The sequence below is a fragment of the Camelina sativa genome, chromosome 12 (assembly GCF_000633955.1).
Source record: "Camelina sativa cultivar DH55 chromosome 12, Cs, whole genome shotgun sequence".
Classification (NCBI taxonomy): Eukaryota; Viridiplantae; Streptophyta; class Magnoliopsida; order Brassicales; family Brassicaceae; genus Camelina; species Camelina sativa.
In genome coordinates this window covers 11288912-11302128 of record NC_025696.1, presented here as the reverse complement: position 1 = coordinate 11302128, position 13217 = coordinate 11288912, and the positions used below count along the sequence as shown (strand labels likewise).

The 13217-nt window shown below is 38.4% G+C and overlaps 4 protein-coding genes across 4 annotated transcripts; 2 read left to right on the top strand and 2 right to left on the bottom strand.

Annotated features, from left to right (window-relative positions):
* Positions 1697-6020, top strand: LOC104731301 (protein STRUBBELIG-RECEPTOR FAMILY 8-like). Its single transcript, XM_010450626.2, has 15 exons — positions 1697-2043; positions 2493-2625; positions 2740-2811; positions 2913-2978; positions 3066-3137; positions 3232-3303; positions 3395-3466; positions 3557-3622; positions 3701-3766; positions 3865-4402; positions 4479-4750; positions 4832-4967; positions 5055-5194; positions 5292-5448; positions 5534-6020. Exons 1-15 carry the CDS (start codon positions 1944-1946, stop codon positions 5684-5686), a joined length of 2115 nt encoding a protein of 704 aa, XP_010448928.1. The 5' UTR covers positions 1697-1943; the 3' UTR covers positions 5687-6020.
* On the bottom strand, positions 6090-8844 carry LOC104731300 (chromatin remodeling protein EBS-like). The gene is made up of 5 exons (XM_010450625.2): positions 8494-8844; positions 7396-7738; positions 7232-7300; positions 6954-7092; positions 6090-6460 (listed from the first exon to the last, which is right to left on the bottom strand). Exons 1-5 carry the CDS (start codon positions 8588-8590, stop codon positions 6434-6436), a joined length of 675 nt encoding a protein of 224 aa, XP_010448927.1. The 5' UTR covers positions 8591-8844; the 3' UTR covers positions 6090-6433.
* LOC104731299 (plant UBX domain-containing protein 3-like) lies at positions 9462-11321 on the bottom strand. Its single transcript, XM_010450623.1, has 4 exons — positions 11082-11321; positions 10475-10760; positions 10260-10355; positions 9462-10050 (listed from the first exon to the last, which is right to left on the bottom strand). Exons 1-4 carry the CDS (start codon positions 11228-11230, stop codon positions 9670-9672), a joined length of 912 nt encoding a protein of 303 aa, XP_010448925.1. The 5' UTR covers positions 11231-11321; the 3' UTR covers positions 9462-9669.
* On the top strand, positions 11968-12865 carry LOC104731298 (uncharacterized protein At4g22160-like). Its single transcript, XM_019233810.1, has 2 exons — positions 11968-12542; positions 12637-12865. Exons 1-2 carry the CDS (start codon positions 12151-12153, stop codon positions 12701-12703), a joined length of 459 nt encoding a protein of 152 aa, XP_019089355.1. The 5' UTR covers positions 11968-12150; the 3' UTR covers positions 12704-12865.

Genomic DNA, 13217 nt, shown 5'->3' with positions numbered 1-13217 from the left:
AGTCGAGAGAGAAAGTCGAGCGAGTGTGATACACGCGCGGCGATTTTTTCTCTCCCACCGTTTCTTTTTCTTCTGACCACAAGCTCGTGCTCCGATCTGGGTCCTCCGTCAATTCCGGTGACTGCGAGGACCCCTCGGCCCATGGTTCTTCACTCGCGACTCTTTGCATGTTACCGGCGAAGCTGATGGACGAAATCAAGGGAGCAGTGGAGAGGAGAAGAATCCGCGAGACGCCGATGGCAAGAGCTCTGCCGAAGGAGTTGCTACGCGGAGTGGAAGAGGGAGATTCACGGCGACGAACGAGAGAAGAAGGCAGATAGATCGGAGGATTGGAGATCTTGGAGGCTTCGCGGGATCGGTTACGATAGGGGAGGTAGTCTCCGATCCGGCGAAGCTAAACCACCGTCGAAGGCCCGCTTATCTACTCCCTGCTGCCTCTCTCTCTCACGACTGAGCGTGAAAACCTCCTCGACAAAAGGCAGATCGGATCTCTTCCTCCTTCCCAAAACGGCTCTACGGTGGCAGGACGGCAAACGGATCTTGGATCACCGTCTCTGTTCGGCTACCGTCGTCCAGGCTCACCGGAGGTCCTGTTCCGGCTGAGTATCCGCAAGTATGGGCGGCGGCTGCAAACGAGTTCTTCGTTCTGCAGATTAGGGTTTCATGGTTCCTANGGAGGTAGTCTCCGATCCGGCGAAGCTAAACCACCGTCGAAGGCCCGCTTATCTACTCCCTGCTGCCTCTCTCTCTCACGACTGAGCGTGAAAACCTCCTCGACAAAAGGCAGATCGGATCTCTTCCTCCTTCCCAAAACGGCTCTACGGTGGCAGGACGGCAAACGGATCTTGGATCACCGTCTCTGTTCGGCTACCGTCGTCCAGGCTCACAGGAGGTCCTGTTCCGGCTGAGTATCCGCAAGTATGGGTGGCGGCTGCAAACGAGTTTTTTGTTCTGCAGATTAGGGTTTCATGGTTCCCGGTTAAATTCGGTCTGTGAACCCGGCCGGTTTTGTTTTCATCGGTTTAGTTTTGGTTAACTGTAAATGAATTGGACCCTAGAGATTTATGTATATTGGCCTACTCCGGAAATAGCCCATTGGACAGTATATTTTATTAATTGAATACCCTTTAAAAAAAAAAAAAAAAAGATGTGGCAGAGAAAAAGAAAAGAAAAAAGGTGTACTATAAGGAATGCAAGAACACAAGTAGAGAGAATCACAAAATAAAAAAGGCTTTGGAAAAAGCAAAACAAGACTGAGAGAGAAAAGGCAAAAATAACCCAAAAAGAACGCGAGTCAAATGTTGCCTCCCCCCAAATTTACTATTTTTTTACTCCCCATTTATAATATTATTCAAAATCTATTTTATAATATATACTAATTATACTTACAAAAAACTTTATAATATATAGGAAAAAATGAAAGCAAATTCCAAAATCCCACCGACACAAACACAAACACAAGTCAGATCAAATGGGTCAAGAAATTCAACAATTTCATCTCAATCACACAATTATAATAGTGACTACACTAAGAATATAAAAAGACTTGTATAATCATTTGTATTAAGAATCTTGCATTATAAGTTAAATGAAGTCTTAAATACGTTTTTATCAGATTAATGTAGAATGAATCTACGAAGAAACAGAGGTTTTATTATTAAAAAAAAACTTCAGAAATTAAAAAAATAGTATAGTTTTCTCTCTCTTCATAACTCGAGCAAGCCTTTGGAATCAAATCTCTCTCTCTCCTCTTACTACTACTTACCTATCCCTTTCTTTAATGGCGATGCTTCTTCTAACTACTACTACTACTACCCCCAGCACTCACTGTTACTCTTCTTCTTCTTCTCTGTCACTGTCTATTCTCTCTTTTGGACCCTTTCATGGAGTTGTTTCTTAGTCCTCTTCCTCCTCGTACGTGATCAAACACACCGACACTGCTAATGGCTTCTGGAGATAAAGCTATGTTCACTGTTTTGCTTCTGTTCTTCGCTTCGATCTCTGGATTCTCTCTTGTTCTTTGTGTTACTGATCCATCTGATGGTAAAGTATTAAGCTTTTTATGAGTTTTGGTGACTTTTTCTTCTTTCTCTGTTTTTGATCATCTCTTTTTGGGATTTCTTTGTGATTTGAGAACCTGAGATTGAAGGGTTTTAGTAAAGTTGATCACTTTAGATTCAGATGATAAAACCCTTTTCAGATTCTGTTTGATGAGTTTTGTAAGATTTGATGATTTTGAGACAATCTGTTTCCTGAGAAGCCGCCGGAACTAATGGGAAATGGAAATGATAATGCCGGTTGGTAAAATAAAAAAAGGCACCAAATTTAAGATCTTTCTTCTTCACTTTAATGTGTTTACTTACTTTTTTTTTAGCTCAAAAAGGCAAAATAGTAACTTTATGGAAGATTTTTTCTTGGTTCTTTATAGATCCTTTGATGAGTTTCATCTGACTGACATATGAGTTGTTCTCATCTTATTGGTCTTATTGCAGTTCAAGCACTTCAGGTTTTGTATACTTCACTGAATAGTCCTTCACAGCTAACCAATTGGAAAAATGGTGGTGGTGATCCATGTGGAGAGTCATGGAAAGGGATTACTTGTGAGGGCTCAGCAGTTGTCACTATGTAAAAAAGTTCAAGATTTTGGTTTCTTTTATTATGTCCACTTGCATGGATTTGATTGATTCTGGAGTGTCTTCTAATGTTCCTTTTTTTTTTTTGTTGTTGTGATTGGAACAGAGATATATCAGATTTAGGAGTCTCTGGCACTCTTGGATACTTGCTTTCAGACCTCATGTCACTCAGAAAATTGTATTGTCTTTTGGAAAGTTCTCTGTTTTTTTGTTTGTTTGATTCTTTGTGTTTTTAAGATTTTGATTCAACAACTTCGGTCTCTCTCATTTTGGTTACAGGGATGTTAGTGGTAACAGCATCCATGATACACTTCCATATCAATTGCCGCCGAATCTCACAAGCATGTAAATTGATGTGTTTGCGTTGCTTCTTATTGTATTTACTATCAGTGTTCACTTTGAATCTAACAGATGACAGAAATTGTAATGCAGAAATCTGTCGAGGAACAACCTAAGTGGTAACCTTCCATATTCCATATCTGCAATGGGTTCTCTTTCGTATATGTGAGTTTGCCATTATAGAAGCACATATTGTGTGAGATCTAGCATACTTCTTTTTGCTAGATCAGGTATTAAACTTTGAAATGTTATGGTCTAGGAATGTAAGTGGAAATTCACTTTCAATGTCGATAGGAGATATCTTTGCCAATCATAAATCACTTTCAACCTTGTAAGATCTCTTTATCAATCTCTTTACCATAGACTTGATAGTCATCACTGCCAGTTTCTAGTTTCCATTGATCTAATGTTGTTTTATTCAGGGACCTTTCTCACAACAACTTCAGTGGCGATCTTCCGAGTTCTTTAAGTACAGTGTCCAAACTTTCCGCTCTGTGAGTGCTTCCAAACTTTCATTGTTGCAACGAGAATTAAGAAGTGCCAAAGGGAATTCCTTATGATGATGATATCTTCATTTGTGACAGTTATGTTCAGAACAATCAGTTGACAGGTTCCATAGTTGTTCTCTCGGGTTTACCTTTGAAAACTCTGTAAGTTTCAGTAGGAAAATAAACAAATACAGTAGATAAATTTCCCCATCACACTGACCATATATGTTTACTTGGCAGAAATGTTGCAAACAATCGTTTCAATGGATCCATACCTAAGGAGCTTAGCTCTATTCAGACCATAATGTAAGCTTTCAAAAACAAATCTGTTAAGTTCTTTACTTTGGAGTTTGGTTTCAGTTTAAACTGTTAATTTATGTCTTTGATATTCCTAAATGAAACAGATATGATGGTAACTCCTTTGATAACGTCCCTGCCTCTTCTCAACCAGACAGACCTGGCAAAAAAGGGAAACCTTCTGGTTCTTCTAAGAAACCCAAAATTGGTACTGAAGAGAAATCTTCAGAGTCTGACAAGGGTTTGTCTGGTGGAGTAGTCACTGGTATAGTGTTCGGATCTCTATTTGTTGCTGGTATTGTAGCACTTATTCTTTACTTGTGCCTTCACAAGAGAAAAAGAAAAGTTGGAGGAAGCACAAGAGCTGCTCAAAGAAGTCTTCCACTTAGTGGAACAACTGAGACGCAAGAGCAGAGGGTTAAAAGTGTATCATCAGTTGCAGACTTGAAGTCTTCGCCTGCAGAAAAAGTAACGGTTGATCGGGTTATGAAAAACGGGTCAATAAGTAGAATAAGATCTCCAATCACTGCTTCACAGTACACTGTTTCCTCTCTGCAAGTAGCAACAAACAGCTTTAGTCAAGAAAACATCATTGGTGAAGGTTCTTTAGGCCGTGTCTATAGAGCAGAGTTCCCCAATGGAAAGGTAAACTAAAACTTGATAGGTTTCTACACTAAGATGCTTTCTTTAGACTAAGTTTCTGTGTGTAACCTGTTTCTAGATAATGGCGATTAAGAAGATCGATAATGCAGCACTTTCATTACAAGAAGAAGATAACTTCTTAGAAGCCGTTTCAAACATGTCACGCTTGAGACATCCAAACATTGTTCCCTTGGCTGGATACTGCACCGAGCATGGTCAACGTCTTCTAGTTTATGAATACGTGGGAAATGGGAATCTAGATGATACGCTTCACATGAATGATGATAGAAGCATGAACCTTACTTGGAATGCGCGTGTTAAAGTTGCACTTGGAACTGCCAAGGCTTTAGAGTATGTGCAAATTGTTATGATTATTATCTTTAATGAACAACATTCATGTTAAACCGGAGTTTTCTGTTTTTGTTGTAACAGGTATTTGCATGAAGTTTGTTTGCCTTCAATTGTACATAGAAACTTCAAATCGGCGAATATATTGCTAGATGAAGAACTCAATCCTCACTTATCAGACAGTGGTTTAGCTGCATTGACACCTAACACTGAGAGACAGGTAATAACACAATAGGAAGAATCAGATTTTGAGCTACTGCTGAAATATTTTCTAAGTCTGTCTTGGTTTTATGTACGTCAACAACAGGTTTCAACTCAAATAGTGGGTTCATTTGGATACAGCGCTCCAGAGTTTGCATTGTCGGGAGTTTACACTGTCAAAAGTGATGTATACACTTTTGGAGTAGTAATGCTTGAGCTCCTAACTGGTCGGAAGCCTCTTGACAGGTTTCTTTTTCATTTTTTTTTGTAGCCAATGTTGAACAAAAGCCATGGATTTGATTTCACTCAAGTAATCTGTGCTTTGTGTATGTGTGTTTGATAGCTCAAGGACGAGAGCAGAGCAATCACTAGTGAGATGGGCTACACCGCAGCTTCACGATATAGATGCTTTGTCTAAAATGGTTGATCCTTCTCTTAATGGCATGTATCCAGCTAAGTCACTTTCTCGTTTTGCTGATATCATTGCTCTCTGTATTCAGGTATATCCTTCAAACTCTGATAATGTTCGAGTTGGACAAAACCAAAAAAGTAACCATATCTCTCTTTTTTTGTTTGTTAATTTAGCCGGAACCAGAGTTCAGGCCTCCAATGTCAGAGGTGGTGCAACAGCTAGTGAGATTAGTTCAGAGAGCAAGTGTTGTCAAACGACGATCAAGTGATGACACTGGATTTTCGTACAGGACACCTGAACACGAGCACGTTGATATCTCATTCTGAGTAATGATGATCCAAATCAACATTTAAGCTCGAGTCATTTCTGCATTGGAAGCTAAAAAGCAGTTTGAAAACTCCAGAGATTGAGAGTTTTGCTCAAATACATAAAGAGAATCTGATCCAAGGGATGCGGGGTGGTGAAGTAAAGAAAGCATCTTGGTGCAGTGCAGACGAAAGTAAAGAACTTGTATGTGTGTGTATTCCTGTGAGGATCAAATTAGAGTACATAACCATGTTACAATCATCTTTCTTGTACTTTTTCCTTTTTGTTTCTCTCGAATAACAAGTCTGAAACCTTTGTTGCAAGTTGCAGCTAATAATATTTCAAATTTTGCCTGATTAAGGCTTTGGTTGTTGAATAATTTAGATAAAACTGGTCTGATACTTTAAGAAAAGTGAAACATGATTAAGAAGAAGTGAGAAGATCGATCTGATGTTAGTTTTTGTTGTCCATGTTCATCTGCTCTCAGCAGACAAAACAACAGACCATAATAAACAAACCTAAAGTTAACTTAAACCCCACGGGAAGTCTATACAACCGACTCAGCCACATAATTTTCTTCATCATCTCTCCGATCTCTCTCCTGCTTTCACATTTTCTAAGTTTTGGAACGCACCATACAAACATCATCACAACCACCACGACAAAGACCGACAAAGATAAAACCCTAAATTACTAAAATCTGCACCAAAGAGCTTCCAAGTTATAACTTACCATCCCCTGTGGCTTTTATCTTCAAGAACCAGCGTTTATCTTTTTCTGCGCTTCGTTTCCACCTGAAGATAACAACAGCACTGTTAATATCAGTGGCAAGCTTTTGGGCACAAAACAGGAAGAAAAAAGGGTTCCTTTGAGTGCCAGACATTTTAGAAGCTAATATCGTGGAAAGGCGATTTGAAATCATTCTCTCAGTTAACAGTCATAGAGATTTCTAACTCTGATATCTATAGTATGCTCAAGTTCATGGAAGTAGACGCATTACAAAATGGATCTTTGACAACCTTAACAGACAGATTGTTTTGCAGCTAGACCTGGAGGAACCTTAAGCAAAGATCAGATCCTTACAGGACCAAGAACAATAAATTGTATCCTAGTGGCCATACCCCCACTCAGCAAGCACCATTAAAGCCAGTGCATAAATTTGGTTTCGTAACTTTTTCCAGATCTCAAATTGAAGTCAATGACACGGTTGCACACAGAGGGGCAGAGGCTAAAGTTAATAGTGATAGAACATCTATATAGGAGATGACTAAAGAGAGACAAACGGACCTTGACATCATCAGCTGGAGATGAATTAAACCCGTTCTGAGATTTTTTGACATCATCATCAGAACTGCATTCAGCACACACAAAGTGATCAAGCTTCTTTGCTTCTTCAATCGTCATGCCAACACACGCAGGATGGTACCTACAACATCGAATTGTAATGCTTATTATCAATAATTTGCGGAAAAGAATTTGTAAGTTTAAAAACAGAAAACTTCAGTCTCTTTTGCCATTGAATCAGGAGTAAGGAAGTTAATAGAAAGACAAATATCAACAATTACCAGTCTTTGCAGCCTTCACACTGCACCATGAGATCATCTGGATTGTAAGGCATTTCACATTTGCAGTACCTTCAGAAGCAAAAACAAGCCACAAAAGAATAAACATCATGGAAATACCAGGTAAGAAGACTTAATTCTGAACTAATTACTATTAATCTACTTACACAGCAACTCGATCAGGGGTAAACGCGCCAGTAGCAGCCTTGTACTCGAATCTACAATAATAATCTTCCGCCCCAACGTTTTCAAGCCTCGTGTAGTTTTTGAAGGTGTGAACAATGCATTTTCCCTCAATGGTGTGTGCGCTTTGAACATCAAAATGGTCAGACAAGAAAAGCTCTTTGGCTCCATGAAATTGTCTCCTACCACCAAGGGACTCCTCAGGGCGGTAATACCATCGACAGTGCACCTTCACATTGTTCCTAGCATCAGCTTCAATCTTCTCGACACGGGCCACATATGGTGGTTTACCAGCATCTGATGGGCGCATCAACACACAATCTCCCACTGCAGAAAATAACCTCAAAGATTAGTTCATGCCCAACATTAGTAAATTGATATGAAAGCTTGCGACTTTTGTACACTAGTAACCCTATACAGCTAGCTAGCATTCTTTCAGCAACGAAAGGTTAAATTTAAATGAACAAAAGTATGGGTTGCAAATTTTAAAGGCATCACTCCCTTCTACTAAAAATGCCTAGACCATAACACATGCACCTAGTCACCAGGAAAAGAAAAAAAGAAACTTTTTACATGTGGAAGCTCATATTGTTGCGTCAAGAAACATAACGAGCTACATTACAGATGATAGAGATGCAATGAATCTAGAAACCGAAACCAAACAAAAGAAAGGGTCCATGTTTCACATTTAACCAGCTAAACACAAACTTCTTATATAGAAACCATCCAAAGTAAGTAAATTTACAGATGAAAAGCCCAAAATCAAAACAATTCACTGAAATGTATCTCTGATTTAACAACGAGAGCTACCAAATATCACATTTCGCGTCACTGCACAAACCAAACACATTCCAAATCCTATCTACAGAGCAGTGACATACACAGTTAAACAGCTACACAAAGAACCAAAAACAAGGATGCATCTAAAACACACACAAGCAGACATTGAACAACACAGACTCCATATCTAAGCTCTCAATCAATTCAACACATACAATTGAGCCTCAAATGCCCAAAAAACATGCACAAAAATGTCTAAATTTTAACAAGTGACGATAAGAGAAGGATAAAAATAAGACTACCTCTCACAAGTTTGTTGGTGCCCTTGATGGTATAAGAGTCCAGCTCCTTCCTCCCCGGCTTAATTTTCGAGGCGACACCAGGTCGAGTTTTCGCCATGGAAGCTAGGGTTTTTTTCAAACCGGAATTAAAAAAGGTAAGGTTTTTTTTGGGTTGCCGAAATGTATAAAAGATTGGGGCTTTTGAGAAGATCAGGATGTGTAGATCGATGGGTATGAGGAGGAAGAAAGTGAAATCAGAGTGAAGGGGAGAAGAGAGGAAGACGAAGAGAGTAAATCTGGAACCCTAGATTCTCTCCTGGTGAAGAAGATGAGTCATTTGCAAATTTGGGAGTTTTACTGTTGTTGTTGTTGTTGCCAAAGCCCAATTTATTTTTTTGCCCTTTTTTATTTATTTATTTTCTCTTATTAACAAATTTGGAAATTTTGTTACTTTTTCCTGTGACTGACTTTTACCGTAAAATTGGGAAAAAAGTGAATAATTTTCAAAAATTTTACTGTCGTTTTTGGAATTTGGATCGAGATATTTGTGCAGATAAAAAAGAGGTAAAAAAAAAAAGTACACAAATTTAATTTGATTTTCATGGTCATCACTCATCACTCATCTAAGTTTTTTTTTATACTGACAAGATCAATGTTTTGTATATAAATCTAGAATGGTACCAGGCGTGTTTAATCTTTCGGCTAATAAATAAATCATCAGTTTTGGTGTTCGATGAAACAAAACATTAGTGAATGAAAACTAAATTAATCATGGATTTAGGTAAGTCCAAAACAGCCAGTTTGGCACCAATAACATGAATATTTTTAATCAAAAGTTCAATGATATTTCTTTTGATATACCAAACTGTCATATACTAATTATTTAGATTGAACTTTACTAAAACCCAAAATCATATGTGAGATTTGAAAAATTGTTAGAGCTTGCACATGACTAAAGGAAAACTTTGTAACTAAAATTCCCACTCAGATGTGATATATGTAACAAGTATAGAAGTGAACACATATTCAAACGAACAAAAAAAAAACAGAGAGATCATATGTTTTTTTTCTTCGTTTTGCCACAATACGCCGATTAAACATTTTTTTTTGATATTTTCAGTACAATTACCAAGTTTTTTAAAATCTCTCTCTAATGCATATGAATATAAGAAAAGAAAAAAAAGAAACGAAACTTTTCTAGAATTTCTGAATGACAACAGAATTTGCGAGACCGGCTTGATCAATGGTCTGAGAAGGGTCAGTAAGTGGCTTTGGTGGGAACCCCATGACCTGTAGTGTGTAATTGATTGCATTCCCTGGTCGAGAAGACTCAATGAACGCACGAATGTCGTTGACAGTGTGATGGCTGTTGAACTTAGCTACTATACGTGTCCCATCACCGAGCCTAAGCTGGATCGAGGTGGATGGAAGAGTTTCATCTACTACAAAGCTCTGTGACGGTGATGAAACCGCTGCTACCTCGGATATTAGGCTGTCTAGGCTTGAAGCTGTTGATGAGCTGGCACCACCTAGAGTCCTTCCAACTCCTTGAAATGCAACCTTAGGTTTCTCTCGCTCCTATAGAAGCAAAATTGTTTCAGTGTTGTTACCACCATAGTAGTTACTGCATCTCGATACCGAACTGAACTAGTCCATAGTAGGTTAGATTTTAATTTGGTTATTATCATTGATGAACTGAAATAACTTGGATTAAACACTCTAATAGGCTATAAATACTGAACACCAAACCAAAGACGACATAAAGAGAGAGCAAAGAGGGGACTCACGGGGCATTTCTCGTCTCTTCTCATTAGATTGACATGTACTGGAGCTCTTTTATCAGCAGGCTCAAGCTCCTTTGGGCATTCAGACTTCCGAATGCTCTGCAATAACAAAAAAAAAAACAAATAATTCCAAAACCGAATTAAGAAAAGGGTTTTTTTTTTTTTTTAACTCAGTAGCTAAACTGTAAGCTATAACCAAAGAAAAGCACCACACTCACATCAAGAAACGAAGCGTTCTCAGGATCATCCAACTTCCTCAAAGGTCCATCATCAACAGTGAATCCGTTAGACCAGAAAATAATATTGTGAATCACAGGCTCAGGCTGTTGAAGAGCAGTTGGCACACTATCTCCAGAAAGCAACCTCCCGGTACCAGTAAAGCTTCTAGAACTAGAAGGACGCTCAAGAGGTCCTTCATCAGCTCCTAGTTGCCTTGCTTGATTGAAAATCTCATCAACATCATCGTGTTTTGGTTCTTTCGTAGGATCCTGAACAAGCATACCACTGCAAACACACACACATAAAACAAAGCATATCAAGTTTCTGAAAGATCCTGAACAAACAAGTATACCACTGCAAAGATCCAATCAAGTTTTATTAATCATACTAATCCTCAACTGCATCACTGAGTTTAAACACAAGATTAAGCTACACTAATTACTACAATCAAACAATCTCATTAATATCTAATTCAATAAACCCTCGGATTTAAGGACACAACATAGTTAAAAAGCAGATCATAATGAAATTAGTTGAAAAATCAAAAGAATTATATGAAAAAAAAATCTGAAATCTTGAGATTTAAGGGTTTTGAAAAGCACCGACCTTTTCTCACCACCGGTGTAATACTCCTGAGGTCCATCGGAGTCACTATCGGAATCAGGTCCTGATCTACGGTTCAGATCGGAAAGCGTACGGATACCACCAGTCCGACCACTCGTTGGCTTCGACGGTTTCTTGTCCTTAGACGACATATCTCCCTCCCGCTGCTTTGATCGGAAAACAAAAAGAAAAACGATTTTGAGAGAGAGAGAGAGAGAGAGAGAGTTATTAGGAGGAATTAGGGAATCGCGAACTATGATAAAATACGCTAATAAGCTTTACGCGCTAACCAAGCGCGTTGACTCCACGTCCTGACTCGTGCCTTTGTTAATTGATTATGTGTTCGCTTATGCGCGTGTGCTTAGCGAGAAACAAGTCAGGATTAATTTAATAATTAGTTTAAAATTTTAGTTAATATATACTCTCGCTCTGTCTCACAAGATTGAAATTTAGTATTTTACACACATATTATAACAGAAGAAATATATGATTAATTTATAATTTATTATTTTCACTTTTCCACTTTCTCATTTTTACACTCCATACACTCTACAACATCAGTAATCATTAAAATAAAAATTATTAAAAATATTCAAAACATCAATCTTTAGGAGACAAATAAATTTTTCTAAAACTTCAATCTTTGTGAAATCTTTGTGAGACCGAAGGAGTATATATATATTTGATATTTAGTGTTTGAGAAATTATAAGATAGAACACCTTTTTGTATTATTTCCGAATAATCTTTTAAGCGAATTGTTAGCAGCGATAAAGTTAACAAATTTTTGTTTTTTTTTTTTCTTGTGAGCAATTGATGAATCTATGAACAAGTTTTGTAGACCTTTTCTTCACAAAGTGAATAATGCTTGCTTTTTTAATCGAAAGTGGAACCACTTTAGTCTAATCAGCTTTTAAAGTTGGAAAGAATCAAAATACCAAACAATAAAACCCATGTTCTACTGTCTCTTTTTCTGCCCATATTTTACCAAACTGATCACTTTATACACTTTATTATGGGTAAGTAGTCGGCAAGACTCCGCCTGAGCCAATCCTTAACGTCGGAGAATAAAACATGTCCGGTAAAGATGGTTCCAATGATCCTCATAGCTCCGACTCAGAGACTGAGTCAAACTCGAGTTTAGATTCCGGGACCGAGTCGAACATGAGCTCTGACTCGACAACTTCCACAGGACTGTCGGCGATCATACGAGTCTTGTCTGATTCTCTGCTTCGAACGGAATTGGCGGAGATGGAGATGATCAAGGCTCGTGAAGCAGCTAGGTTGGAAGCTGAGAAGAGGAGGTTGGAAATGGAAGTAGAGTTGACTCGGATGGTGCTTCAGACTCATTTGCAAGCGGCGGCGTCGTTACTCGTCGGAGAACAGAAGATTTCTCCGGCAGGGAGGAGGAGAAAGAGATCAGAAGAAGGTGAAGAACACGATGAGCCCTCCTCCTCCACCACAAGGTAATTAATTAAACTCAAAAACTCCCCTTCAGGCCTTCACCGTTAAAAGATCCGCATTAGAGAAACACTAACAAAGGTTCTGTAATGAATGCAGGGAAAAGAGTTTAGCTTTGTTGGGATTACTTCAACTTAACCTGATTTTTTGGAACTCTTTGACCTGACAAATTACAACAAAAAAAAAGTCAAAGTCAAAAGGTCAAACTGTCTTATGAATTGTGTACTCTTTATGTGTTTCGAGGGAGGATACTTCTTTACTCTTTTGTTTAACCTCTAATGAATAATTTTATTAATACAAAATCCAATAGAAGGTGTGTTGTTTAGTACCCTTTCTTCTAATTCTAATGAACGTTAGGCATAGTGAGGATTTAACAACTCGAGCTTATACATATGAAAATGTACCTTGCTCCTAAGAAGGGACCATGTAGCAAGTTTGGCCTCGAGCTCTTGATGGCATGTAGCCTACCCTCCTCATTCACTGTTGAAAGATATTGGTTCTTCTTCCATAGAATACAACAAACGTTTCAACTGTAAGAGAGAAAGTGCACAGTTTACGATTGTAACCGAAGTTGTTCTGTTTAGTAACTAACTTTGACTTTGTTCAAAAACAGAGTAAGACTGGACAAGAGAGAGAGAGAGAGAAACGTGGTGTGAATTACAACATACAATAACATACCA

Excerpts from the sequence above, each read along its gene's own strand:
- LOC104731301 (XM_010450626.2), top strand. The coding sequence starts at position 1,944 with ATGGCTTCTGGAGATAAAGCTATGTTCACTGTTTTGCTTCTGTTCTTC. Across the intron at positions 3,138-3,231 it reads ATGGGTTCTCTTTCGTATAT|GAATGTAAGTGGAAATTCAC; the intron begins GTGAGTTTGCCA and ends GTTATGGTCTAG. Across the intron at positions 3,304-3,394 it reads CATAAATCACTTTCAACCTT|GGACCTTTCTCACAACAACT; the intron begins GTAAGATCTCTT and ends TGTTTTATTCAG.
- LOC104731300 (XM_010450625.2), bottom strand. The coding sequence starts at position 8,590 with ATGGCGAAAACTCGACCTGGTGTCGCCTCGAAAATTAAGCCGGGGAGG. Across the intron at positions 7,739-8,493 it reads CACCAACAAACTTGTGAGAG|TGGGAGATTGTGTGTTGATG; the intron begins GTAGTCTTATTT and ends TATTTTCTGCAG. Across the intron at positions 7,093-7,231 it reads TGTGAAGGCTGCAAAGACTG|GTACCATCCTGCGTGTGTTG; the intron begins GTAATTGTTGAT and ends TCGATGTTGTAG.
- LOC104731299 (XM_010450623.1), bottom strand. The coding sequence starts at position 11,230 with ATGTCGTCTAAGGACAAGAAACCGTCGAAGCCAACGAGTGGTCGGACT. Across the intron at positions 10,761-11,081 it reads TACACCGGTGGTGAGAAAAG|TGGTATGCTTGTTCAGGATC; the intron begins GTCGGTGCTTTT and ends GTGTGTTTGCAG. Across the intron at positions 10,051-10,259 it reads GAAGAGACGAGAAATGCCCC|GAGCGAGAGAAACCTAAGGT; the intron begins GTGAGTCCCCTC and ends TTGCTTCTATAG.
- LOC104731298 (XM_019233810.1), top strand. The coding sequence starts at position 12,151 with ATGTCCGGTAAAGATGGTTCCAATGATCCTCATAGCTCCGACTCAGAG. Across the intron at positions 12,543-12,636 it reads CCCTCCTCCTCCACCACAAG|GGAAAAGAGTTTAGCTTTGT; the intron begins GTAATTAATTAA and ends TAATGAATGCAG.